Source organism: Ursus arctos, unplaced genomic scaffold (genome assembly GCF_023065955.2).
Source record: "Ursus arctos isolate Adak ecotype North America unplaced genomic scaffold, UrsArc2.0 scaffold_34, whole genome shotgun sequence".
NCBI lineage: Eukaryota > Metazoa > Chordata > Mammalia > Carnivora > Ursidae > Ursus > Ursus arctos.
In genome coordinates this window covers 3578411-3604949 of record NW_026623030.1, presented here as the reverse complement: position 1 = coordinate 3604949, position 26539 = coordinate 3578411, and the positions used below count along the sequence as shown (strand labels likewise).

The 26539-nt window shown below is 50.8% G+C and overlaps 2 protein-coding genes and 1 long non-coding RNA gene across 3 annotated transcripts; 2 read left to right on the top strand and 1 right to left on the bottom strand.

Annotated features, from left to right (window-relative positions):
- Positions 1 to 183: 183 nt before the first annotated feature.
- LOC113245912 (leucine-rich repeat-containing protein 74B) lies at positions 184 to 13774 on the top strand. The gene is given in 10 exon segments (XM_026486264.4): positions 184 to 358; positions 1035 to 1177; positions 1627 to 1759; positions 2678 to 2884; positions 7354 to 7463; positions 8408 to 8523; positions 9747 to 9825; positions 11414 to 11509; positions 13540 to 13637; positions 13639 to 13774. Coding segments are annotated over 10 exon segments (1275 nt in total). The 5' UTR covers positions 184 to 201.
- On the top strand, positions 13645 to 26539 carry LOC113247033 (tubulin alpha-3 chain). Its single transcript, XM_048221470.2, has 8 exons — positions 13645 to 13812; positions 15911 to 16034; positions 16793 to 16856; positions 17111 to 17595; positions 21290 to 21512; positions 22395 to 22543; positions 22862 to 23542; positions 26157 to 26539. The coding sequence occupies exons 4-8, from the start codon at positions 17593 to 17595 to the stop codon at positions 26451 to 26453; spliced, it is 1353 nt and encodes a 450-aa protein (XP_048077427.2). The 5' UTR covers positions 13645 to 13812; positions 15911 to 16034; positions 16793 to 16856; positions 17111 to 17592; the 3' UTR covers positions 26454 to 26539.
- LOC130542449 (uncharacterized) lies at positions 23993 to 26320 on the bottom strand. Its single transcript, XR_008957010.1, has 2 exons — positions 25221 to 26320; positions 23993 to 24737 (listed from the first exon to the last, which is right to left on the bottom strand). It is a non-coding gene; the product is annotated as an uncharacterized LOC130542449 (long non-coding RNA).

Here is a 26539-nt window from a genome sequence, read left to right as displayed (position 1 = left end):
CGGTTTCCGTAGCAACCAACAACACCGGGTTGCCCGGGCGACAGCTACCGGGGAGGAGCGTCACTATGGGCTGCTGCGGGCGCCTGTTTGCTGTCCGCCACATGCGATTGGTCAACTCAGCCGGAGGGTCCGCCCATATCCCCGGGCCGCGCTCTAGGTGCTGTGCCGCGCAGTTCCGGCCTCAGTGCCAGCGACTGAGAAATGGGCGTAACCATGAGGGCAGCCTGCAAAAGGTCTGGGAAGGAGCAGGAGGAAGAGCAGGAGGAGGAGGTGGCAGTGGCCGCTGGGCGTCTTGCAGGGGCCCAGGAGGCCGAGGAGGGTTCGGGCGTTGATTCAGACTCGGACCAGGAGATGGAAGGTGCTCCCGGGCAGGGATGTGGGCAGGCCTGTCCCCTCACCTAGGGAGCTTCTCTGGCAGGGCTGGAGGGTGCAGGCTGGGGCCAAGTGGGCAAGGGACCCCTGTGCAGCAGGGAGCGCACCCCTCCGTGGGACACCTTCAGGACAGCCGGCGGCCCCTCCAGTCAGCCCTGGGCCCTCCCCACAATGCTCCTGGCGACATCAGGAGTTCCACCTTTAGAAAACGCCTCCAAAGTGAGTGATGTTAAAGCCCGCCAAGCAGTGTAAGAAGGCGTGTCCCACCCCAAAACAGGATCAGGGCTGGATTTTCCCAACCCACAGAACAACTAAGCTAATAAGTATATAGAACTTAGAATTGTTTCCGTTTCTTCCCCCATAAAATATTCACAAAACAACGTGCTCTGCAAACGAGTGGAAAAGACGCAGCGAGCACTTTGGCACGGAAAGGTTCTAATCCAGACAGGAAAGGTTCTAATCCTGGCTCTGCCAGGGTTCACTACTACTAGCTGTCTGAATTTAGGGAAAGGACTTGCTTTCTCTGACTTTCAGTGCCCCTACTAGCACAGGAAGAAATGCCTCTAGAGGGAAACACAGGCTGCAAGGTGACACGGGGCAGGGGAGTGGGCGACTGTGTCTGGAGAGGGATCCACATTCATCATCTCCCTGTCTCCTGTCAGGCATCTGTGGGCCTGGAGAACTGGTCAAGAACCCCCTCTACCTGAGGTCTTGCCAGGCCCATAGTGTTGTGCCCGCCTCCTGCTTTCTGCGTCAAGGGAGCAGCCCAGAGCTGAACCTGCGGCATCGTGGCCTGGGGCCCCAGGTAACCCTGGAGAGACCCTGGGGTCAGGCTTGGAGTGACAGGACCTGGGAGACAGCAGCCATGGGAGTGGCCCCTTCATGAGCCCATACCACACACTCCCCGGCCTTGTATGAGCGTCAGACATGTCCCATCCCCCGCATCTGGGTGACGGGTGGGATCAGGGCTATGACAGAATTCAGTGTAATGGTTGGGAGGTCTGCAGGGGGCCCCTAACCTGCTGCGGGGGGGGGGGGGGCGCGGGGCGGTCAGGGAAGGTTCCAGGAGGTGAGATCTGGGTGGAGCCTAGAAGGATAAGAAGGTGCCCCCTGGGCATGTGGGAAGGAGAGGGCCTTCCAGTTGGAGGGCACTGGGGGGCTGAGCCCTGGAAATGAGCCAGGGTAGCAGCCGGCTGTGTGTGGGGCCTTCACCCCTGGGAAGGACCAGGTCCCTCAGGCCCCTCTTTGTCCCAGGGTGCTCGGGCTCTAGCTTCAGCACTGACGTCCAATCCCTATGTCAAGCGGCTTGATCTTCGAGACAATGGGCTCTGTGGGGCTGGCGTGGAGGCCCTGGCAGGTGCCCTGAGTAAAAGCAGCAGTATCTGTGGTAGGTGCTGAGCCTGGGACAGGTGGGCAGATTTGAGTCCTCCCTTTCCTGGGGGGTGTGGGCTCCTCCACAGCCAGGCCTTCTCACCTGGGCCCTGTTGGTTTTGCTGGGGCAGGGGCCTCATCACACGGTGTGGTGGGTGGGGGTGGAGTTAGACTCTCTATGGTGCCCCCAATGCTGGATACTACTCCTCTCCTGACCCGGCCCGCCCCCCACTCCCCTCTCCTCTTCTGGCCAGCATCCCCTGCATGTGGTGGCCTCCTATTCCCTAAATGGGTGAGAAAGTCTTCCAACAGAGAGGCAGGGGATGGGCAATGTGAGAAGGTGGATGGCTGGGTGGAAATGAAGTGGGGCTGGATGCAAATGCCACCTCTACCACTGATGAGCGAGGGGGCCCCAGGCAAGCTGCTCCACCTTGCTAAGCCTTAGTCTTTCGATCTGTGAAATGGCCCCAGCACTAGCACCTAGCCCTTGGGGTTGTGCTGAGTATGAAATGAAACCGCATTGAAGTGCTCAGCAAGGTGCCTCACTCACGTATGTGTTCCGTGCACGGCCACCGGGGCTGTCATTGCCAGTTCCCAGAAATGCATCGGTGAAGACTTCTGTGGGTGTGTTATATTGCTGCCCCGCATGAATCGTCCACGGGGTGCCTATACAGCACCGTGAAGTAGGAGGTTGGAACCCTTAGACAAAGAAGCTTGTTGCATGGAGGGGGGCTGGGCATCAGAGAAGCTGCCTGGGGCCCGAAGGGATGCATGTAGCTGATGAGAGGTGGAGTCACCATGCAAGCCCAGGATAGTCCAGCTGTATCGTCTCCTCCGCTGCCTCAGGCCTGCAGGTTTGGGGGAGAGAGGAAAGTGGAAGAGGGTGGCGCCTGGCTTGGGATCCCACTGACTGAGGAGTGCTGCCAACTCCTAGATGTGGACCTGTCGGAGAACCAGATGGGAGCGGCGGGAGCCCAGGCGATCTGTGCTGCCATCACGGTGAACCCAACGGTGCAGAAGGTACGACTGGCAGGGAACAGCCTGGAGGAGCACGCAGCCCAGTCCCTTGCTGAACTCCTGCTGGCCCACACGGGCCTGAAATCCCTGGACCTGAGCTATAACCAGCTGAATGACCATGCAGGTACCATCCAGCCAGGGCCACTATGGGGCCCTGGAGCCCATCTTCCTGGGACAGGGCCGGGTGGAGGTTGGCAGCACCACTCTGAACATTCATACTCTGGCTCCTGTTTCCCATGTCGCACTTTGGCCGGCCGCTCTCCTACACTCCTTCCACACAGAACTCTTAATCCATTCCCCAGATTGCCCTTGCCTGCTACGGCATGTGCTGGGTGCTAAGTTAGCCACTAGTGACCTGGTTGTGAACAAAACAGAGTCCCTGGCCTCAGGGAACACCTATTAACAAGAGAATTCTCCCTAATTATTGGTGCAACAAAATAAACAAACAAGGCATGATTTTAGAGATGAATAGAGATCCCTTGCCTTAGAGGGGTGGCTGGGGAGGGCTCTGTGAGATGACATTTAAGCTGAAATGGGCAGTATGGGAAGGAATGAGCCATGGCAAGACCAGGGAGAGAGCATTTCAAGCAGAGGAACAGTGAACATGCAGGCTTCTTTCCCAGACTGATAGACACTGTTGTGACGGGCCTAGTGAGCCAGGAGAGAGGGGCTGCACTGGGAGCAGAAGAGGCAGTAGAGGGCTGCAGGACTATAAATCTTGGCAGATATGAATATTTTATTGCAAGTGCTGTGGAAGACATTGATGGGATTCCTTGATCTCACCACTTTCATGCCCCAGGGCCTTCGTACAAGGCTATCTGCTTTGCTAGGAGCATGCACTTCTACCTGTCCATCCTCAACCACTCCAGTCAAGTATAGGAATCACCTGGGACCCTGGGTTAGGAACCCAGATTCCTGGGCCCTGGACCTGCTGAACCAGAATCTTGGTGAGGCGAGGCCCATGCATCTACATTTTAATGGGTGCCCTAGGAGATTTGTCTGATCAAGAAAGTTTGGGAATTACTGTCCTGTCTCAAGCAGCTTCGAGTGGGGGTGGTACCAACCTTAGCCTTTGAGGATTAGCCTTAGAAGTTAAGTGCCAGAGAGCCTGTTTCCCTTCTAAGAAAATCATTATGAGAAGTCTGTGAAATTAAAAGAGAAGTTCAGGGACACCTGGGTGGCTCAGTCAGTTGAGCACCTGACTTCGGCTCAGGTCATGATCCCAGAGTCCTGGAATGGAGCCCCTCTGTCGGGCTCCCTGCTCAGCGGGGAGTCTGCTTCTCCCTCTCCCTCTGCCCATTCTCTCTCTCTCTCTCTCTCTCTCTCTCAATAAATAAACAAGATCATTTCAGACTTCCAACAAACAAAGTATAGATGTCCCCCTGGGCCTTCACAGTAAAAAAAGCAAGTACCAGAGAGGCAGCCAGGATGGAGAAGGCAGGAAGCTAAGGCCCTGGGAAGGCTGCGCAAATATGTGGCAGGGAGGTCTTCATCTCGGAAAAGGACAAACTCAGCAGGACCATTTTGTTTCCCCAAGTGGGGATCTGTGGGTGGGCCTGACTCCCTTGAAGGGTGAAGAGCTTGGGTCTCAGTCTCCCCATCTGACCCATGGCGAAGGTAGCACCTACCTCATAATTGGCTGCAGAGGTCGTGAAGTCCAAGCATTGGAATTTCAAGAGGCCAGTTCATGTATGTAGAGGAACCGTCTCACCTTCTAGTTGTTCAGCAAAGAAGGGGCTTCCCTACAAAGTGGGGACCACCACCCTCTCCTCCCAGCCCTAGAAGTGTCTGAGGAAGGGGGGAAATACATACCTGTACCTGAGAATCTTTGGGTGTCAGACCCAGTGCTGGGTTTGGAATCCAGAGTCCTGTCGTCAGGGAGGCAGCACAGGGAGTCCCAGTTGTCTTGCAGGGAGCTCTCCAAGGTACTAAAACATCTTGCTGCAGTGGGATCTGACCAAGCAGGCTAGGTATTTTTCTTTGTTTGTTTAAGATTTTATTTATTTATTTCTTTGTCAGAGAGAAAGAGTGAGAGCACAAGCAGAGGGAGTAGCAGGCAGAGGACGAAGAGCGCTCCCCACTGAGCAAAGAGCCCTATGTGGGACTTGATCCCAGGACCCTGGGAGCATGACCTGAGCCAAAGGCAGAGGCCCCACTGACGAGCCATCCAGGCATCCCAGCAGGCTAGTTTTTTGTGTATCTTCTTTCCTTCCTTCCTTCTTCCTTCCTTCCTTCCTCTCTCTCTCTCTTTCTCCTTCTCCTTTCCTAGAAAATTTATTTTTAAGTAAACTCTGCACACAGCGTGGGACTTGAACTCACAACCCTGAGATCAAGAGTCGCGAGCTGTACTGACTGAGCCAGCCAGGCGCCCCCGAGCAAGCTAGTTCTGCTCAGTTAGAGCATCTGTGTTTCCTCTGTGCCTTTCTTCAAACTAGCCTTACTAAAGCACATGAGGAGCTGAGACCAGGGGGAGGGGTCAAATTCAGATCCTTGAAGGACTCCCGGGCTGGTGGGAGAGACTGACCAGGCAAAGAGAGGTCATTGGACCAGGGTCTGGACGGATGGAAGCACAGTGAACATGGGGCCCAAGGCAGCACAGCCCAGCTGGGCAGACAAGGCTTCCTGATGCCATGAACCCAGGTTAGAAAGCAGAGGAGCTGGGGCGCCTGGGTGGCTCGGTTGTTAAGCATCTGCCTTCGGCTCAGGGCGTGATCCCGGTGTTCTGGAATCGAGCCCCACATCGGGCTCTTCCGCTATGAGCCTGCTTCTCCCTCTCCCACTCCCCCTGCTTGTGTTCCCTCTCTCGCTGGCTGTCTCTCTATCTCTGTCAAATAAATAAATAAAATCTTAAAAAAAAAAAAGAAAAGAAAGATGAGGAGCTGTTAGCCAGGTGAAGAAGGGGGTCAAATTTCTACCCAGGGGGACAGCCCAGACTCATGTTGTTGCTGGTGCTTTTGAGGACTGGGAGCAGATCAGACTGGCTGAATGCTGACAGAGTAGAGAGCATGGTGGTTGGGTGGGTCTTCTGTCCATTTTTACATGCTAAAAATTTTAAGGTTTCTTAGTCTGCACTGCTTCCTCCTTCCTTTCTCTGCCACGTGTACCTTCTTTCCACACAGCTGCACCAGCCTCATCTCCTCTTGTCTATAAACCATAGCACAAGCCTTCCAACTGGTTCCCAAGGTTCTCATCTCTGTCCCTGCCCACCTCAGTCCATCCCTTACGCCTGCCGCTAAGGAGCCCAGCTTGGCCATTTATTAAAGCCCTCCCTGCCTACTCACCACTAACTGGTTGGTGCCCCAAAGCCTTGGCTGAGCATTGAAGGCCTCTTGGCATCTCTCCAGTGCCCATGATTCCTACCTTGTTTCACTGGCTTCCTCCCACCTGCCAGGCCTGTGGGCATTTCCGCAAGTGCTCCATGCTCCCTCGTGCCTCCACACATTCGCTCTTTCCTGTGTGTGTTCTCTGCTGTGCGTGCATCAACAGGTGGTGAGTCCCTCAGTCTTCAAGGTTATCTCTCTGTCCTCAGTTTCCCGACACCCCCCTAAGGCCGGGTTAGTCCCTACCCTATTCCTACACATCCCTGTTTGTAATCTATAATATCTCATATCCCATTAATCTGTATATACATTTGGACAACGTGGATTTGAACTGCATGAGTCCACTTACACACAAATGTTCTTATAAATACAGTACAGTATTATATGTGTATTTTCTCATTTGGTTTTCTTTTTTAAGATTTATTTATTAATTTTAGAGAGAGGGACAGAGAGATATTGGAAGTGTGCAGAGGGGGAGGGGCAGAGGGGGAGGGAGAGAGAGAATCTCAAACAGGCTCCACACCCAGTGCAGAGCCTGGCAGGGTTCTCCATCTCACGACCCTGAGATCATGACCTGAGCCGGATGCTCAACCAGCTGAGCCATTCAGGTGCCTCATGATTTTCTCAGTAATATTTTCTTTAGGGGCGCCTGGGTGGCTCAGTCGGTTAGGTGTCTGCCTTCAGCTCAGGTCATGATCTCAGGGTCCTGGGATGGAGCCCCGCATCGGGCTCTCCGCTCAACAGGGAGTCTGCTTCTCTTTCTCACTCTCCCTCTGTGCTCTCTCTCTCTTGCATGTGATCTGTCTCTCAAATAAATAAACAAAAATCTTTAAAAAAATAATATTTTTTCTAGCTTACTTTATTGTAAGAATACAGTGTCTAGTTGAACTTAAATTTTAAAAATTAAATTAAAATTAAAAATTCAGTATCTAATACAGGTAACTTACAAACTGTGTTAATCAACACTGTACGTTCTCACTACGGTCTTGTTTCTGGTCGACAGTAGGCTATCAGTCATTGAGGTTTGCAGGAGTCAAAGTTATATGCAGATTTTCGACCGCACTGGGGTTTGGTGCCCCTAACCCCCATGTTGTTCAAGGATCAACTATATCTCCCCCATTAAATGTGAATTCCTTGAGGACCGGGCAAGCCCATATTGGGTTCAGCTTGGTGACTCTGCACCCCAGCAGAGACCCTGGCACACCACGGTCATTAGTATCATTTTCTGAAGGAATGAACAGAATGAATAACACCTGTCTTGGTGTTTCTGAAGGGGAGATACTTGGACCAGCCCTGGCAGAAAATACAGGACTCACTGAGCTTAATGTAAGCTGGAATCACCTTCGAGGACCGGGAGCTGTAGCCTTTGCCCGGGGACTGGAGGTATGAACACCCCAGCAGCCTGTCTACCCTTCCGGCCTGTCCTGCGGGGACAGGTCTCCCAGGTGCCAGCTCCCTGTTTTTACAGCTCTTCAGAAATGAGCCTTGGATCTTTTAAGAAGAGCTTAAAAAATATTTTGTGTGGTGACTTTAATTTTCCCGGCCCCATTTCGTGACTCCAAACCACAATGCTCACTCTCATGACGCTTCCCGAAGGGTCTACGGGTGAATGTTGCATACCTTCTCCAGATACTATAGATGTCACAGACGCATGGCCGGTAGGGGACTCCGTGCGGTCTGGTGAAACGTGCTCACTGTGCGCATATGCAGACGCTTCTCTGAGGTGACACCCTGCACCCTTGGGTCCCAGCACACACTCTCAAACATCCCACTCGCTTCCTTGGATGGTGTGGTTCATAGGCCTTGGGAATGGGTGGCTCCTAGCCCCTGTCAGGATGCCCCTGGTGCGGGCTACCTTCGTGGGGTTCTCAGGAAATGGCAGCAGCTGCCTTGCTCCGCCCACTCCCCCAGAGCTGACCTAGGGTTCTGGCTCCACAAGTGGGAGGTCAGGCTTTGTCTTCCCAGTGCAGCTACAAGCTCCTCCCTTCTCCCCATCACAGTGTCCCAACTACCCTTCACTGGAGCCCCTTTGGGATCCTGCTCTGTGCCTCAGAGTACCTGCCCTTGGGTCCCCCCACGTAGGCATGAGGCAGATCGCTGTGTCAGGCTCTGAGGGTCATCCACACCCACACCCACCCTTGGTTCTATGCTTCCAGTCATTCCGTTCTCCTGGTCGCCATCTTTCAAGCCACAAGATTCTTACCTGGAACCTCTGACCTTCTGCTCTCAGTCTGTGTTTTTTGTACCTCAGGCTTCCTGGGCTCTGCGGCTGTGGTCCCTGGCCACGTTCATGGGAAGTCTCCTGGCTTCCCTCTTTTGCATTCCAGGCAAACATCTTCCTCAGAGTCCTGGACATCTCATACAATGGCTTTGGAGATCCTGGGGCATCTGCAGTGGCTGAGGCACTTAAGACCAACAACGTGTTGGAGGAACTCAACATGAGGTGAGGAGCATAGGATGGCCCCCGTGTCACAGCCTCCAAGTCCAAAGCCACCTGAGGGATCAGGGACTCCATGATCCTGCTGCTGTTTACCTCCTTACCTCCCAAACATGCCACCATCTACCCATGATGGCGCTGGGGCCACAATCCAAGAGCAAGCACCCAGCTGTGTCCTCGTTGTCACTCAAGTTCAGCGTTGTACGTTGGGATCTCATAATTCCTGCTACATGGGTGGGGGCTGGGAATTGAAAACATATATATAAAACATCTTCAGTAGAGGGGCATCTAGGTGGCTCAGTCAGTGAAGTGTCTGATTCTTGATCTCAGCTCTCGGCTCAGGTCTCAGTCTCAGGGTGGTGAGTTCAAGCCCTCCATTGGGCTCCATGCTGAGCGTGGAGCCTACTTCAAAACAAAACAAACAAAGAAAACATCTTCAGCCGAGCCTGGTGGGGGTGAGTGCTCATGCTCTGCTCAGCACGTGACCGCCGGGTGCCTGCTGAGTGTGAGCTGCTTCTCCAGGCCCCGGCAGCATCCCAGCCCTCAGCAAGGAGCCAGAGCAGGGACCGCAAACCACAGGGAAAGAAACAGCCAGAAGCCCAATGGGTCCTGGACTGCTGTGGCTGAGCACTTCCCCCGGGAGGGGGCTCCTGGAGTGGGCAGGGTCTGCCCGATGCAATTCTGTCCTTCCCATGGAAGGAACTAGGGCCGGAAGAGGCTATGAGACATGCTGGAATTCGAGGCCAGAGCTGGGGTCTGCGAGGTCAGAGGGAAGAGGGACTGGCTCTGAGATGAAGTGGCCAAGAGAGGTGCTGGGGCCAGAGTGTAGGTCCATCTTGAGAAGGAGGAGAGGACGTGAGGAGGGAGCTGGGTGGTTTCCAGAACAGACAATGTCATGCTGATAGAAATGGGGTGCTCATGGGGGGTGGAACTTGTGGGAGGACCTGCTGAGCTCTGAGGGCCTGGGAGTTGGAGCTGACTTCCACTGGGGGGAGGGGTGCTCTAGTGTGTTTGCTGAGTGATCTCCCTGCGCACTGGGAGCCTCGAAGCAGGGTCACCATCCATCCATTACCTGGTGACCTGCCCAGGGTCCCTGGAGCATCAGTGGAGGCTGGAACGTGAAGTCCCACCAGGTGGATGCACGGGGCACACCAGCTGGGCCCCTGGGGCAGTGTGGCTCTGCACAGCCGCTCCGAAGGCAGCAAAATGCTTGTGTCTTTCTGTTACAGCAACAACCGCATCTCTGCAGTGGGAGCCTTGAGCCTGGGCCTGGGCCTCCGGGCCAATCAGACACTGAGGATTCTTGTTGTGAGTGCTAGCCTGATGGGCGAGGCCCCCCTATAAGTGTCCACGCAGATCCCTCCCCTGCCACATCTGTCCACTCCAGTGGGCTACATAGGGTCTAGAGCCCAGATAAGGGAGGGGGCCTCCTGGCTTCCTCTTGTGACCACTTCTTTCCCTTGCCGTTCACTCACCCATCTCTGGCCTGACCCATGCGCTTCTTCAGACTTCTCCCTCGCCCTTCCTTCCCTCCCAGCAGTGTCACCCCACCTTCCAGCTGTCCTTACTCTTTCTCAGTCCACCCAGTCAGCCCAGGTGTACTGTTGGCCATGCTCAGACCTACCCGAGGCCTCGTGTGCACACCAGGGGTTCCTTTCCTTCAGAGTTGCCAGTGGGTAGGAGAGGCGAGGCGGGGCTGAGAGCAAAGGACAGAGAAGGGAGTGTGCACCCGGGGGTGGAGCAGGCCCGTGAGGGCCACTGTGCCCACAGCAAGTGCTCAGAGGACAGTACTGCCAGGTCCAGGGGGCACCCAGCCCTGCCTGGCTCTCAGCTCCCTCAGCTGGCAGAGGAGCCCTGTGTACACTCCCATCCCAGCCTGAGGCTCACTCCTCTCCCACCCACCCCTCCAACCCCACCCTGGCTGCAACCCAGACCTCTCTTAAGCTCTGGATCCCCATTTCCAGCCACCTGCTGGATGGTCCCCTGGATGCCCCATGAGCAGAAAGTGCAACCTGAAGACATCTCTCTCTAAGGGCTGCCTCCTGTTGGGGGGAGGTGGGGGGCCTCCGCATGGAGTCAGAAGGGGGGCCCAGTGCTCACCCCTCCCTTTGTTTGCCGTGCCTTCCATCGTTCATCTCACATCCCGCAGAGTGCTCTGGCTACCTGCTCCCCTTTCTCACTTCCCCTCACGTTTTGTGGACCAGCTGGTTTCCTATCTCTGGCCCTTCCTTCTTACCTACTAGGTGATCTCTCTAAACCAGCAACGTGCTCCTGTCCCTCCTTGCTTGGCGTGTCAGCAGCTCCCCTTGGATAAATCCAAGCTCAGCAGTACATCGTTCACTGCACACTGGGCTCCGGGCTCTGCCACATCCCCTCTGCCTTCCACCTGTGAAGCTCATTCTCTCACCCAAGCTGCTCTCAATTTTCTGCACATGGTGCAATCTCTCTCCTCTGCTTCGCTCTTCTTGCTTTTCTTGCTGAAATACCCAGCGCTGCGCCCCCCACCTGTAAAGTCAGGGCAGGTGTTTTAACCCCTGCCTATTTTTACCTCCCAAGGAGAGCCGATGCACACTCTCACTGCACCAGTATTTCCATAATGTTTCCTTCCTCTCTTCCCCGCGATGGGTGAGCTGTTTAAAGGCAGGGATGTGCCCTGTGTGTCGGTACCTTTGGTGCCCGGCACGGAGTTGGGCATGGGGGTGGGGGTGTTCCGCCAGTGTTTATCCTGGCCCCACAGGCTCACCAAGGGCATTCTGTCAGTGGAGACAGCTTCTGAGCTGAGACAGTGGGGCTGTCCTGAGTCACGTCAGTGGGTATCAAGAGTCCCTCCTTCCCTTTGGAGTTGCTCCACCAGCCTCCCTGGGCTTGGGTTTTCTCAACTATGTGTGTTTCTCAGATGTCCAGGAATCCCATGCGAGGCGAAGGCTGCTTTGGAGTTCTAAAGTCTGTCCGGGATAATCCAATGTCCAGCCTAGAACTTCTGGATTTCTCTGTAAGAGCTTTTCATAAATCTCATCTGTTACCCTCCAAACAGTCCCCTGAGTTATCATTTAGAGGAAGAAAGTGGGGATTAGAGAAATAGAGTGCCCTGCCCACATACTTAGTGTGGCTGACTCTGAGTCCCACCTCCGGCCTGACTGTAAGGTCACAGTGCCACTCCTGACTGGGGGGTACCGCCATGGTCTCACCTCCAACCCCTGCCTGGGTTCCTCATTGGCTGAGAGAGAATCGGTGGCTGAGAGGACAGGAAGCTCGCTGTTCACTGATGTTTGGATTTGCACGTTGAGTACTTGCAAGGCCCCCCCGGGCCTGTTCTGTCTGCAGGGGGATCATGGTGCTGGAAGATTCACTCACGTGGCCTTGAGAGAACTTAAGACTCCTTTTCATTCAATTGTGCCTTTTTAATATAGAAAATTAAAAGTAGTTAAACATTAAAGAGAGAATCCTCAAATATGAGTTATTAAAAGGACGTCTAGTCACACATCACTGCTTATTCTAACCCCGGTTGAGGTCAACCCAGATTTAAGTCAAAACCGTTCCAGATGCATGTTTTTATAGTTCTAATCCTTCAGGCTTGGGACAACTGATGCCAAATGGCCTCATTGCTTCCTTCTGCCTGCCCGGTTTCTACAGCTCCAAAGCCAGAGATTAGCTTGCCTTGACCTTGTTCCTCCCGCTCTGAGAATTCCTGTTAGCATTGGCTTTTATCACTAAAAAAAAAAAAAGAAAGAAAGAAAAAAAGAAGAAGAAGGGGCACATCGCTGGCTCAGTCAGAAGAGCATGTTGTGAGTTTGAGCCCCGCATTGGGTGCAGAGATTACTTAAATAAATATTTTAAAAAATAAATAAAGGAATGATATATAAAAATGTTCTGCAAATATATGCTCATTCAATATAACCTCTGGTTATTTTTTTTTTAAGATTTTGTTTATTTATTTGACAGAGATAGAGACAGCCAGCAAGAGAGGGAACTCAAGCAGGGGGAGTGGGAGAGGAAGAAGCAGGCTCATAGTGGAGGAGTCTGATGTGGGGCTCGATCCTATAACGCTGGGATCACGCCCTGAGCCGAAGGCAGATGCTTAACCGCTGTGCCACCCAGGCGCCTCAAAACCTCTTGTTATTATCAGGAGCTTTTAAGTAACGGAAACACCACAGAGGTGAGAATCAGATAGGCCTGGGACCAAATCCTGAGTCATCAACATGGGATCTTCTGAATTGAAGAGTAACACTAGTCTAGATGCAATATTCTATTTTCCTGTTCCTTAACTGTTATTAGTCTAATCTCCCCAGCCTAGATTTTTCCCTCAGCTGTAAGGGAAATACTTCTTTTTTTTTTTTTAAGATTTTATTTATTTATTTGACAGAGAGAGAGAGCACAAGCAGGGGGAGCAGCAGCAGAGGGAGAGGGAGAAGCAGGCTCCCTGCTGAGCAGAGAGCCTGATGTGGGACTCGATCCCAGGACCCTGGGATCATGATGTGAGCCAAGGCAGACGCTTAACTGACTGAGTCACCCAGGCGCCCCTAAGGGAAATACTTCTGAATCCTGACAGTTCATGTAAAACCCTTCCCAGGTTTCAGCCTCGTCTTTAGGTGAAATGGGGCTACAATATTCCAGCCAGGCTCATTGTGAAGAGGGGATGAGCTAACAGACCCCACAGAAAAGGCCTGTGTAGAGAAAGACCCCATTGGTGCTAGTATTCCTCCCCTCACTCCCCTTGCTTTTCATTTGTTATTGAGGAGTAATGTTTATGCTGAAGAGTGCACGTGGGTCAGGGCTGGGAAGTCCACAGACGGAACACACCTATACAACCAGGCCCTAGACCGAGAAATAGTGCAGGCCCCAAGGAGCTCCCCTGGAGCCACTTCCCTACTCTATTTTCATGGTTTGGGGAGTAATGACATTGTCATCCATACGAGAGAAGCTGCCCTAAGGAGTTTCTTCAATACCTTGTGGTCTAAGTAAAAAAACAGTGAAGTTCTCAAAAGGTGGTAATGTACTGCCTTGTAATGGGTTTCTCCTCAGGATATCCAAGTGGACAGAGAGTTCGATGACCTCGCCAGCTCAGTGAAGGTACTTCTTCCAGTGCTCCATGTAAAGACTGCTGCCCACAGAGTAGAGTACGAAAAAGTTACTGCCGGTCTTCAGCCCGTCCCTACCAGCGTCTGTCCCTCAGGGACTGTGGTGTGAGGCTCCTCATCTCACATTGGCCACTTCAGCGTCAGCATCGAGGGTTCTTGGCCTCACGATGCCTTATTAAGACTTGTGTCTGCAGGGAGTCCCCATGTCAACTGGGCGGTAAGTCCTGTGGAGCTTGTGTTGATGAGGTCTCAGACACCTGTACCCTCCTCTCCATCCTGTGGCCTCTGTTAACGCAGAGACTGGGTCTTCCTATGCTCACACTAAGTTGTGTAACTTGTACTATGTGCTACATATTGAGCTGGGTATGGGGTCAGAGATATCCAAAGTCCCTACTTTGGTGACCTCAGGAGACAATGAAAGTACAAATTCGACTTGCCAGAATGCAAACTAACACAACTTTTTTGGAAGGCAATTTATCATTATGCACCAAGAGCCTTAAGACTGCTGTGTTCTTCGATTCAATGGTCTGGTTAATCTGCTCTGTAGAAATAACCAGAGCTGCATAAAAAGATTGATGCCCAGCGATGTTCACTGAAATGCTGTGTATAATAGGAAAATTGGAAATAATCGAAATGCCCACCCACAGGGCAATGGTTAACTACGATTTGGAAGTCTGCAAACATTAAAAGCCAAGTGTTCAAAGAACATTTAACCATTTACGAAAATGCACATGATTAATGTTAAGTGAGAAAATCAGGATAAAAAAATCACATGGTTTGTTTGTTAGTTCCTCAAAAGAGTAAACATGTAGTTTATCATAGACCCAGCAATTCCAAGAGAAATGAAAACATATGTTCACACAAAACCTTGCACACAGATGTTCACAGCTTTATTCATTATATCCACAAAGCACAAATGTCCACCCACGGATAAATGGATGAATAAAATATGGTATCCCCATACAATGGAATACCCCTAGAATTTGGCCAGAAACAGGAATGAAATGTGGGGTGATGAAATGTTCTAAAACTGATTGTGGTAATGGTTGCACAACTCTGTGAATATACTACAAACCAGTGGATTGTACACCACTTTCAAATTGTGGGGGCGTGCCTGAGTGGCTCATTCAGTTATGTGTCTGCCTTCGGCTCAGGTCATGATCCCAGGTTCCTGGGATTGAGTTCCGCATCGGGCTCCCTGCTCAGTGGGGAGCCTGCTTCTCCCTCTGCCTGTCTCCCAGCTTGTGCTTTCACTCTCTCTCCGTCAAATAAATAAATAAAATCTTTAAACACTAATAATAATAAAATAAAATTGTGGGTCGCCTGGCTGGCTTAGTCTGTAGAGCATGTGACTCTTGATTTCTGGGTTGTGAGTTCAAGCCCCATATCGGGTGTAGAGATTACTTAAAAGTAAAAAATATTTTAGAAAATGGGTGAATTGTATAGTATGTAAATTGTATCTCAAGAAAGCTGTTACCAAAACAAAACAAATCATATTGTTGGATCCAAATTGTGTAAGAAACACGTATAAGTGTATATATGCAGGAGAAAAGACTGAAAAAACCCTGACATATTAATAATGTTTAGCTCTAAAGTATGGGTTTGGGGATGATTTTAATTTTTTTCCTATTATTCTTCATTTTCCACACTTTCTATGCTGAATATGTGTTACTTTCATAACCAGAAAAAGAATAGTACTTTAAAACGTGAGGCCAAAAAAAAAAAAAAAAGTGAGAGATGCCTGGGTGGCTCAGTCATTTGAGCATCTGACTCTTGATTTTGGCTCAGGTCATGATCTCAGGGTCCTGGGATGGAGCCTGCCGTCAGACCCCCACCCCCACCCTGCCCCGCTCAGCGGGAATTCGGCTTGTCTCCCTTCCCCTCTGCCCCTCTCCCTGCTTGTGCTCTCTCCCTCTCTCTAAATATTAAATAAATGTTTTTGAAAAATAATAAAATGTGGTACAGGCTACAATTCAATTATGTATGTGGTTTGTTTGGAGCCCTGAGAAAGGAGGGTGCTATAGACTGAATTGGGTACCCCCCAATTCCTACATTGAAGCCCTAATCCCCAATGTGACTGTATTTGGAGATAGCAGGTAATTGATGTCAAATGAGATCGTAAGAGTGGGGTCCTGATCTGATAGGATTAGTGTCCTCATAAGAAGAGACACCAGAGAACTTGCTCTGTCCTCCCACCCATGTAGGCTTGAACTTACATGTTCCAGAACTTGACCTTGCACTTCTAGCCTTCAGAACTGTGAAAAAATAAACTTCTGTGCTTAAGCTACCCAGTCTGTGGTGTTTTGTTATGGCAGGTGAACTAAGATAGAAGGATTCACTCTCCTGGGGAGAAGAAGCAGGGAAGGTTTCTCCGGGTTTCCCTGGCTCTCCCCTGACCTCCTTCCATCTCCCTCCTCCCCGCTGCCAAAGCTGCCTAAGGTAAGACCTAATCATACTATTCCTATGTTCCCAAGGCCTACAGAAAAATTCCAGCCCCTCTATCTTGTGTGCCCCATTGCAGGGGTTGAGTTCTCCATTCTTCTCTAAGGACTAAGTAAGAGTCCGTTCTAACACACTCTAGGGAATCGCCAGAAAGGGTGTTGCATTCGGGTGATAAACCGGGAATAAGCCAGAATTCCTCTTACCCTGCTTTTCTCAGAAATAAATACACATGGGATCCTAAAGAAAGTTGAGTCAGTCTTTACAGAATGGAAGAATCAGGCAATTGTTCCATAGTCCCCCAAAAGGGACACTGAGCTCCAACCCAGCTCTTGGGGGTCGTGGGGGAGCCTGGGGTATACCCTTCCAGTCCCGTGTCCCTAGAAACCCAGTTCACATTAAAGAAGTAATCAAATCCTGCCTGGTTCCCAGGTGCTGGATGGCAAAGGCCTTTGTGCACCAGAAAAGGGGTGGACAAGAAAGGGTGTGCAGACTTTGGGTATAAAGCTGACATCCATCTTATTAGTTTAGATGAAAGAACCATCACCAGAGGTCATATCCTTCACAAGCACAGCTCGGCGGGCTAGGGAATGGAGTAGGCCTATCTCTTGATAGGAATGCTTACTTATTCAAAGGACCATGACCCCACCAGTCTACTCACGGAACAGTCACTTAAAAGCAGCTGATCACACTACCCCAAACACACAATCACCACATGTACCTAATGCAATTTCTAACCTAACAAATATGTTTTTCAGATTCCAAGTCTCCTGAGATAGGGCACACTTCCGCGGACCAGAGAAAGCCACCTCAAGTAACAAGGTAACATCTGTGAACGTGATTTCATGGGCCTCCGATCAACAGCGTCCGCCTTTTCGGGAGACCCCTGACCCAAAGCTTGCCCTCAAAAATCCTCACTTAGAAACCATCAGAAGTTCAGGACTTTGAGCATTGGTTTCCCGTTCCCCTGTGCAGCACCACACCAATAGTCTACCTTCACGGCAAAAGTGCGGCTCCAGTCTTTTACGGGCTTGCTGGGCATGGGGTGCAGCAACTCTCCTTTGGATTGGTTACAGGTAGATGACGGACAGACCTCCGCGAGGTGGTCATGTTTGCAAAGACCTGAATCAGGACCAGGCAGATGAGTGGGCCTGAGGCTCCAAGCGAGAAGGCGACACAATCTTGACTTGAAGCCATTTGCACGCTGGCGACTTACATGCATGAAAATGTCCTGGGCCCCACGCAGGGAAAACCGCGGCCACTCCAACCTCAAGGCTAAAAATGCACCAGAACGCTCCGCCTTTGTCGAGGCGGTAGCCTTCCCGCCAAAGACGCATCCAATCAGAAGGGGCCATACTCCGTGAGTCAAGCAATAGCCAATCGGAAGCGGGATTCCAGGCCTCGGTCCGCCCCGAGGCGCTGAAGACCAATAGGGGCCTAGGCAGCGGCGGGCCAATCCCCCTCCGTGTGCGCAGTGCAGCGGGCGGCAGTTGGGCGCGTGGCGTCTCTGGCGGCAGTTGAGGTCGAGTAGCGGCGTTGGGCAGCAGCTGAGCTCACCATGGTAAGGCCCCGGGGCCTGGCCAGCATTGGCAGGACCCCGAGCACTCTTGGTCTGTGGACGCCCAGGCGGGAGAGTGGGCGAAGTCCCCCACGCGAGGCGACAGGATGGGGCAAGACTGGGACAGACGCCGGAACCGGGGTTCCGTGGGGGGCAGGCGTTGGCTAGAAGAGAGGGCTGGGGTGGGCACGGAAGGCCTGGGGCCATGGGGACGAGCAGATGGTCGTCCTCTGGCTTGTCCTCTGAGTGTATTGGGCCCCGAGGGCAGTAGCGACCTGCATCGTGGGGGTCGGCAGGTGCAGGCGGCTAGTGAGAAATTGTGCCTTTAACGAGCCAGGGTGGCAGCTGGATTGTTGGGTGGCCTTGACTCAGTCTCTGAGGAGCCTGGCCATAGTGATGGCTTCCTGACGATTGTAGGACGGTTCTCAAGACTTTCGGGTCCCAGGACATCCGTCCAGTATTATAAATTAAACAGGACTCCCAAAAAGCTTTTGTTTATGTGGGTTACATCTATAGGCATTTGTCATGTTAGAAATTTAAAACGAGAAACTTTAAAAATATTTGTTCACTTTAAGGCAACACACGTTACCATAAATGACAAATACCCAAGTCAGAATAGCCATAGTTTGTCAACTCTTTGTAGCAAAATAACATTCCATGACAAAAGCAGCTGGTTCACATGGCAACTGAAAACACACACAAGTACCGTTTCTCAAGGCAGCTGTGTTTGAGCAGGTACACAAGTACTTTATGAATATTTTCCATTTTGTCACAGTTCTTGAGGATGGAGACTTTATTTTTTTGTAGATATATTTATTTTAGAGAGAGTGTGTGAGGGGGGTAGAGGGAGAGAGATTCCTCAAGCAGACTCCCCCATGAACACAGGGCTCGTTCATGGGACCCTGAGTTCATGACCTGAGTTGAAATCAAGAGTCAGACAGATGCTTGGGATGCCTGGGTGGCTCAGTCGGTTAAGCGTCTGCCTTTGGCTCGGGTCACGATCCCAGGTTCCGGGGATTGAGTCCTGTATTGGGCTCCTTGCTCAGCGGGGAGCCTGCTTCTCCCTCTGTCTGCCCTGCCTACAGCTCCCCCCACTCTTGAGAAATAAACAAAGTCTTTAAAAAATAAATAAATGAAATTTTTATTTTTATTATATTTTTTTAAAATTTTATTTATTTATTTGACAGAGAGACAGCCAGTGAGAGAGGGAACACAAGCAGGGGGAGTGGGAGAGGAAGAAGCAGGCTCCTAGCGGAGGAGCCTGATGTGGGACTTGATCCCAGAATGCCAGGATCACACCCTAAGTGAAGGCAGACGCTTAACGACTTCGCCACCCAGGTGCCCCAATATAAATGAAATTTTTAAATCTGCTTTAAAAAAAAGAGAGAGACGTTTAAGTGACTGAGACACCCAGGCACCCCGAGGTTGGAGAATTATAAAATCAATAATCATTTTTGCTTCATTGTGAACATTCTTAAATGAGATTGATCTTTTTTTTCTTTTGTCTTATTACTGTGAGTGCATAAATGTGAAAAATCTAATGAACACTGGGACAGTTTGGTGCCACTACCCCGATTTGTGCTCAAGCATGAGCAGTTGTACCCACCTCTAATTATGCACCATCAATGCAATTGTGAATATGGTGAGAAGGCCTGTCACCTCAGCAGTCCCAACTATGAAATTGCTTTAATTTCCATGTATCCTGAGCAGGTGTATGGATCTCTAGTGGCCTGGGAACTCCAGATAACTTTGAGGACTGTTGCTGGGTAGGGGTTCAATAGAAACAATAGATCACTGACGGGGGAAGCATAGCTTTATTGTAAAGTAAAGGAATGAGGAGAGCAGAAAGTCTGCACATTTGCTGGTTGGAAGCTGAAGCTTCTAGGTAAGTAGGGAACAGGGTTATCTGCCCAGAACATGAAGAGAGCAGTTGGGCCCGAGCTTGAAAAGAACAGAGGAGGTTTCAAATCATTTTTTCAGAGAGTAGATAAAGCTGACTCAATAAATGTAAGATTTTAATGAGCCAGGTAGGTTGGCAATGAACTTCTAATGGCTTTCTGTTGAAAGTCAGGAATGATTTTCCTGACTGCTTTTGATTTGTTTCATGGGTTGGATAGTAAGATGAAAGTGCCCTTGCCAATCACCTAGCACGTCAGTCCCTCCCCTATTTTGAAGATTTTATTTATTTATTTGTCAGAGCGAGTGTGAGCACAAGCAGAGGGAGAAGCATGCTCCATGCCAAGCAAGGAGCCGGATGCAGGACTCTATCTCAGGACCCTGGGATCATGACCTTAACCGACTAAACCACCGAGGCATCCCACGTCAGTCCCCATTTTGTTAAAGAAGAAATGGAGGGATTTTCTCAGGGTACAGAGCTTACTGTGATCATAGTGGGGCTGAGTGAATAGAAAACCAAATCAGGCATTTTGTGCAGTACAGGCTGCTTGGATTTAAGTAAGGCAAAGTGCACAATCTGGATATGCAAATGGTGTGATTGGGTGGATTCCAAGACTTTGCAGAGAGTTGATGACTTCCTTCTCTGAAGGGAGTGAGTTCATTGTCATTGGAGAAGTTCTTTCTGGAACTGCATGCTTCCTTCTGGGATAGATTCTTGGGGGATTGCAGCATAGTGTGAACCTCTGTGCCCCTAATTTGAGATTTGATGCTTGTGTAATAGAAAACAGGACTTCAAGTTCTTGGTGTACTGTGCACTAGGATTTAGGGTAGATGGGACACTGAATTTCATTTGATTTTCCTCTATGTATTTGTGAGGATAATGTGTCTAAAATAGAACAAATAATGAATGACTGTACAGTTAGTTCCTGGCAGGAAAGGTATAACGCAGTGAGAATACGTACTTTGAGGAGAATCTTTCAAAAGGTACTATCTATATAGCTGTGGGCAGGGTCTAAGGAAACCACCAAAGGCAGTGCAGTGTTGTAGCATCTGTGATGTCTGGTACCCTTTAACGCCCATCTTGGAAGGTGAGGTGAGGGAGTGGTTCCTAGAAGTTGAGAAGGCGGCTTTATGAAGAGCACTGACTGCTGAAAGTTTGTGGTCTTAACACACTCAAGGAACCCATGGCTTTCTGGCAGGGAGGGAGCCAGGGAGTGAGCACCCTAACCTCCCAGTCTCCTGCTGATGCCTGCCATTGGCTAAAGCAACCAGAAGCCAGGGACAAGGAAGCCCTTTTGATGCAGTCCACGTGGGCCAGCATTCCTGAGCACAGACCTAGATGGAGAAAAAGAGGGTAGATGTAGACGGGTAGATAGAAGACACACATACGGTGACCGGTGCCACTTGAACCGTGGTGACCCGTGTCCCAGTCCACTTTTCCTCCCCTAAGTCTATATTACCTGTTACCCTGTCTTTGGACAGGACACCATCAAGAACTAATATTCTTTAGATAGTAACTATGACTAGCCATAATGCGGAGTTTACTATTGACAGTACGTGTATATTAGCAAATACTTTTGTACAGGGGTTCAGTGTGGCACTTAGTACCTAGGGTGGTTTAGAGCATCTCAGTTTTCACAGTGACAAAAGGGTCACATAAGCCTTCTGGGAAAGGCTTGTAAAAGCTTTAGACACTGAAACATACATATATATGTTACTGCCATATATATGTTTTTCATGCCATATAGTGCTGATTGCCTTGCAAACAAGGAGGTCTCCATGTTTGTGTTCTGGTTCCCAGCGCGAGTGCATCTCTATCCACGTGGGGCAGGCAGGTGTCCAGATCGGCAATGCCTGCTGGGAACTGTACTGCCTTGAACATGGAATTCAGCCTGATGGTCAGATGCCAAGTGACAAAACCATCGGCGGTGGGGATGACTCGTTCAACACGTTCTTCAGCGAGACTGGGGCTGGCAAGCACGTGCCCAGAGCAGTGTTTGTGGACCTGGAACCCACCGTGGTCGGTCGGTACTGGGGCACTTGGGCGGCTTTCCTGGGACAGTGGGAGGGCCTCCTGAAGCCCCGTCCATGTCCCCTGTGCTCCTTTGAACCCTTCCACAGAAAGGATGGGACGTGCAGGTATAACCCTGTGGCTGTGTTAGGTGAGAAACTACAGGGTTAGTGCTTCAAGGCTCCTCATTTAGGAGAACCTAATGTACAGAAAAAAGGGGCTGGTAATAGACTCGCTCGTGGCCACCTCAGACCCAGGCAGGTGGTTGCATAGACCCCCCCCCCCCCGCAGGGTGCCTGGTCACGGCTCCCTCCTTAACCCTGTGCACATGGCCATGCTGGTGCACAAGAGTCGTGACCTGCATCTTAGACACAGAAGGTAAATAGAGGACATTCCTTGGGATCCTCCAGCTGAGAAGCCTGAGGTGGTGGTCAGGGAGAGCTGCACAGAAGGGCACCTTTCAGTGGCCACCCAGGAGAAGACAGAACGTCAGCCCAAAGTCTGTGAGACGCAGGCCCCCTAGGGTGCCCTGACGGGACTGCCTGGCGGAAGTCATGCTGACCTGGTGACCGTCTAGTATGTCAGGGCTTTTTAGTCACACTCTGACGTAGCTACAGTTGGGGAGAAATAATCACAGTGTGCGGGTGTGAGCGCATCCCCTTCTTTGGGCACCAGTCAGAATGGACCTTGTACCTCCAGTTGACTTCACCTGCTAGAGCCACAGGTCGCCATTGTGGTCTGCATGTGACACAGAGACGTTTGCCGTAAGACACTGATGCTGCTGACCGCAAGGCACAGCATGTGTGTGGTAGATGCAAAGGGTCCCCGAAGCCCTCCCCCTCGGTGGGCTAACAACAGGCCTTAAAGACCCGCGGCCCACGCGTCCTCTTTGCAGATGAAGTGCGCACGGGGACCTACAGGCAGCTCTTCCACCCAGAGCAGCTGATCACCGGGAAGGAGGACGCAGCCAATAATTACGCCAGAGGCCATTACACCATCGGCAAGGAGATCGTCGACCTGGTCCTGGACCGGATCCGAAAACTGGTGAGGGGGCGCCGAGAGGGCTTCCTGTGGACGTCGCCCTGGACGGGAGGGTAGGCGGGGATGGGGACCGGGAGGTCACTTTGGCCAAACCCCAGGCCAGAATCTTGAGTCCACGTCTTCCTTCACGGGTGGCTTCAGTGCAGCCATCGTCCGTCCATCTTAACGTCTGCCTTGCTTTGCTTCTGAGTGTCACGCGTGTGCGCTGCAGACGATTTGAACGCGTAGCGTCCTGCAGAGCAAAAGAGAAGTGACCGGGTCATTGGAGGTTGGGGGTGTGGCTTCTGCAGGCACTGACCCACGGTTTGTGATTTCTCTCAGGCGGATCTGTGCACGGGGCTGCAGGGCTTCCTCATCTTCCACAGTTTCGGGGGCGGCACCGGCTCTGGGTTCGCGTCTCTGCTCATGGAGCGGCTGTCGGTGGACTACGGCAAGAAGTCCAAGCTGGAATTTGCCATTTACCCAGCCCCCCAGGTGTCCACGGCCGTGGTGGAGCCCTACAACTCCATCCTGACCACGCACACGACCCTGGAGCATTCTGACTGTGCCTTCATGGTGGACAACGAAGCCATCTACGACATATGTCGGCGCAACCTGGATATCGAGCGGCCCACGTACACCAACCTCAATCGTCTGATCGGGCAGATCGTGTCCTCCATCACGGCCTCCCTGCGATTCGATGGGGCCCTGAACGTGGACTTGACGGAATTCCAGACCAACCTGGTCCCGTACCCCCGCATCCACTTTCCCCTGGCCACGTACGCCCCGGTCATCTCTGCCGAGAAGGCCTACCACGAGCAGCTGTCCGTGGCCGAGATCACCAATGCCTGCTTCGAGCCGGCCAACCAGATGGTCAAGTGTGACCCTCGGCACGGCAAGTACATGGCCTGCTGCATGTTGTACAGGGGGGACGTGGTCCCGAAAGATGTCAACGCAGCCATCGCCACCATCAAGACCAAGCGCACCATCCAGTTTGTGGATTGGTGCCCGACTGGATTTAAGGTAGGACTGGGCGCTGTGCAGTGGTTTTACCTGTCAGCAACAGCAGACCGAGCGCAGAATGTCCTTTGTGGGGCATACCCCTTTTCCATGGCAGCTAGGCTGCAAGGAGAACAAGTTTAGTAATTAATTTGCTAAGGGCTTGTCAACTACTTCATGAACCCTTATTTCTTAGAACCACCCTATAAAATTCCCTGGGCAGTATTACTAACATCTTACAGTTTAAAGACTGAGCTGAGAGCAGTTGTATCTTAAAGGCCCCATGGGCAGCAAGTTATGAAGAGCGCAGAGACGGCCTGACTGTAGGCCTGGTCTCTCCACATTTCTCTTTTGCTTACGGAAGTTTGTTAGGTCTGTGGTGTTGTTTTGTATTAGAAATAGTGTTTTTTAGACTTTACATAACTTCAGACATTTCTGTTCACTGTAGTTTAGGCAAAACTTACACATTTGTAAGCATTTTAAATGGGTTACACAGCGTTTATTATAGGGGCAGAAGAGTTCACTCCTGTTTGTCCAAACAACACTGGGATACTGCTTCGCATGTAAAATCACATTGATAATAGGTGGCTCTTTCAACTGTGTTTACTGTCACAATGAAATGTCTGCCAAGAAAAAGGGAACACGTACTTGGAAGGCAAATAACAGAATGTCAGGCTCTAGACCTATTGTGATTATGCAGTTAAGTGCCTCACCATGCCAGTGTTTGAGAACTCTGTTCACCCTTGGTTTTCTGCACTAGACAAAGCTCTGGACCCTGCATTTGTACATCCTGATGATTTCCTAAGGTGTTTGGAGAGTTGTATGTTCCAGAGTCATTCCAGTCTGAAAATGTTTAGAAGCAGAAGAAATGTGTGTCATCTGGTCCCACTTGGAATGGCTGTAGCTTATGTGTAACTGCACAGAAGTTGTTTAACCTGTCGGGCCCTGTCATCCCCCCTTTTGTCTGTGTTGGATACCTTGTGTGTCGGATACTTTGACACAGATCATCTCTGAGGGCATAAAAGTGATGGATTGATAGTGCCTCACAGGAAAGGGTAAACTTTATGACAGGTTTCACCAATCTGGAAATAGTCACTGATCTTACATGGGAAATTTGCAGACCTTAGAGGTTAGAGGTCAAAGTTGAAACCTTCTATTCCGTGTGTCTAATTGCCAAGTTCTTGACTTGAATGGAGGAAGTTCTCTCAGTCACTGTGAACTTCGGAAGTTAAGGATATGCAAGACAGCTTCAGCAGGAAGGCACTGTGGGGGGTGCCTTGTGCCCAAGCTTCCTCTCCTGAATCTCTGGCTCCTGTGAACTAGTAGGGAGGCCAGTCTGTGAGGAAGTACAGGAAGCCACAGCTTTTACTGTCCCTACAGAAGACAGTCCAGCCCCAGAGGGACCGTATGCATTCTCATGGCTCTAAGCTCCTTGTTGGCTGGAGTGTGGTTTCACTCCGTGTTCTCTATTTGCTCAGGGATACACTATATTCAAGTCTTTTCTATGCTTAAATGTTTAGTTTTTTATTATAAAAATGCATATATGTGGCAAAATATTAAAACAATATAGAAGGCTGAAAAGCTAAAGTCCTCTTCCCCTTCCCCAGAGCTTGCTTTGTTCTTCATTCTGTGCATTTTCAAGGGAATTTATACTTTTTGTTATCTAGGTGATGTTGAGGCCAGCAATATGGGCAAAGGATACAAGTTCTTTTCTTGTTGGTGGCAGAGTTGATTCAGTCCACACAGCCAAAGAAAGCAGGGAACTGGTGGTGCTCCCACTTGGGATGGACCAGCTGGCCTGGCCTTAAGAGCTGTGGGAGGGCACCCCTTGGTCAAGGTCAGAACCCCTGGGCCCCTCTCTCTCCCCCTAACAATTCTGGAGACTGGCTATGTGCCTAGCTGCTGCTAACTGCTATGTGCTCATCAGGACACTGCCTCAGCACACTCCCAGGTGTTCATCCTCCTCCACAATGATGTTCCCCCAGCCATTGAAGGCTCTAGCCTGTTTATTACTCTATAGGTATTTTAAAACATAAACACATAGTAAGCAACTTGCTTTTCTCTTTGCCAAGTATATAATATACCATGGTTATATGCCAAGACAGTTTTCTCATTCTTTTTCATGATCAGTGTTCCATGAAATGGGTTTATAAAAATTTAGTTCTCCATGAGGGACATTTGTTTCCATTTTTGCCATTTCAAACAGTACTTTAAACTAAATACCTAAAAATGTTTATACATGTAGCTTTGTGCTCTTGTGTGGGTAAATCCAAAAATTGAAAGCATATGGTCAAAGGATATTAAATTTTGATCAGTACTGTCAAAAAATAAAGTACCAGTTTACGTAGGGCATCATTTAAACTAGGTCCACGGCTCATTTTTAAAAACAAGCTACTGGGGTGCCTGGGTGGCTCAGTTGGTTAAGCGTCTGCCTTTGGCTCAGGTCATGGTCCCAGGGTCTTGGGATTGAGGCCAGCATGGGGCTCCCTGCTCAGCGGGGAGTCTGCTTCTCCTTCTGCCTTCCACTCCCCCTGCTTGTGCTCTGTGTCAAATAAATAAAATCTTTTAAAGAAATTTAAAAGGCTACCATTTCTGAGGCCACATTATAATCTCACATAATGTTCCCTTTCTCTTGCAGGTGGGCATCAACTACCAGCCCCCCACCGTCGTCCCCGGGGGGGACCTGGCCAAGGTGCAGCGGGCTGTGTGCATGCTGAGCAACACTACCGCCATTGCCGAGGCCTGGGCCCGCCTGGACCATAAGTTTGACCTCATGTACGCAAAGCGAGCCTTTGTGCACTGGTACGTGGGGGAGGGCATGGAGGAAGGGGAGTTCTCTGAGGCCCGGGAGGACCTGGCAGCTCTGGAGAAAGATTATGAAGAGGTGGGTGTGGATTCCGTGGAAGCAGAGGCCGAAGAAGGGGAAGAATACTGAATGGGAGTGCACCTGGCAGCCATCCCTTTGTATCGCCCCCACTATAACGATATGTTTACCTATTAAAGTTTCTGTATTGAAGCATC

Excerpts from the sequence above, each read along its gene's own strand:
- LOC113247033 (XM_048221470.2), top strand. Across the intron at positions 21,513-22,394 it reads CCTGGAACCCACCGTGGTCG|ATGAAGTGCGCACGGGGACC; the intron begins GTCGGTACTGGG and ends TCCTCTTTGCAG. Across the intron at positions 23,543-26,156 it reads GGTGCCCGACTGGATTTAAG|GTGGGCATCAACTACCAGCC; the intron begins GTAGGACTGGGC and ends TTTCTCTTGCAG.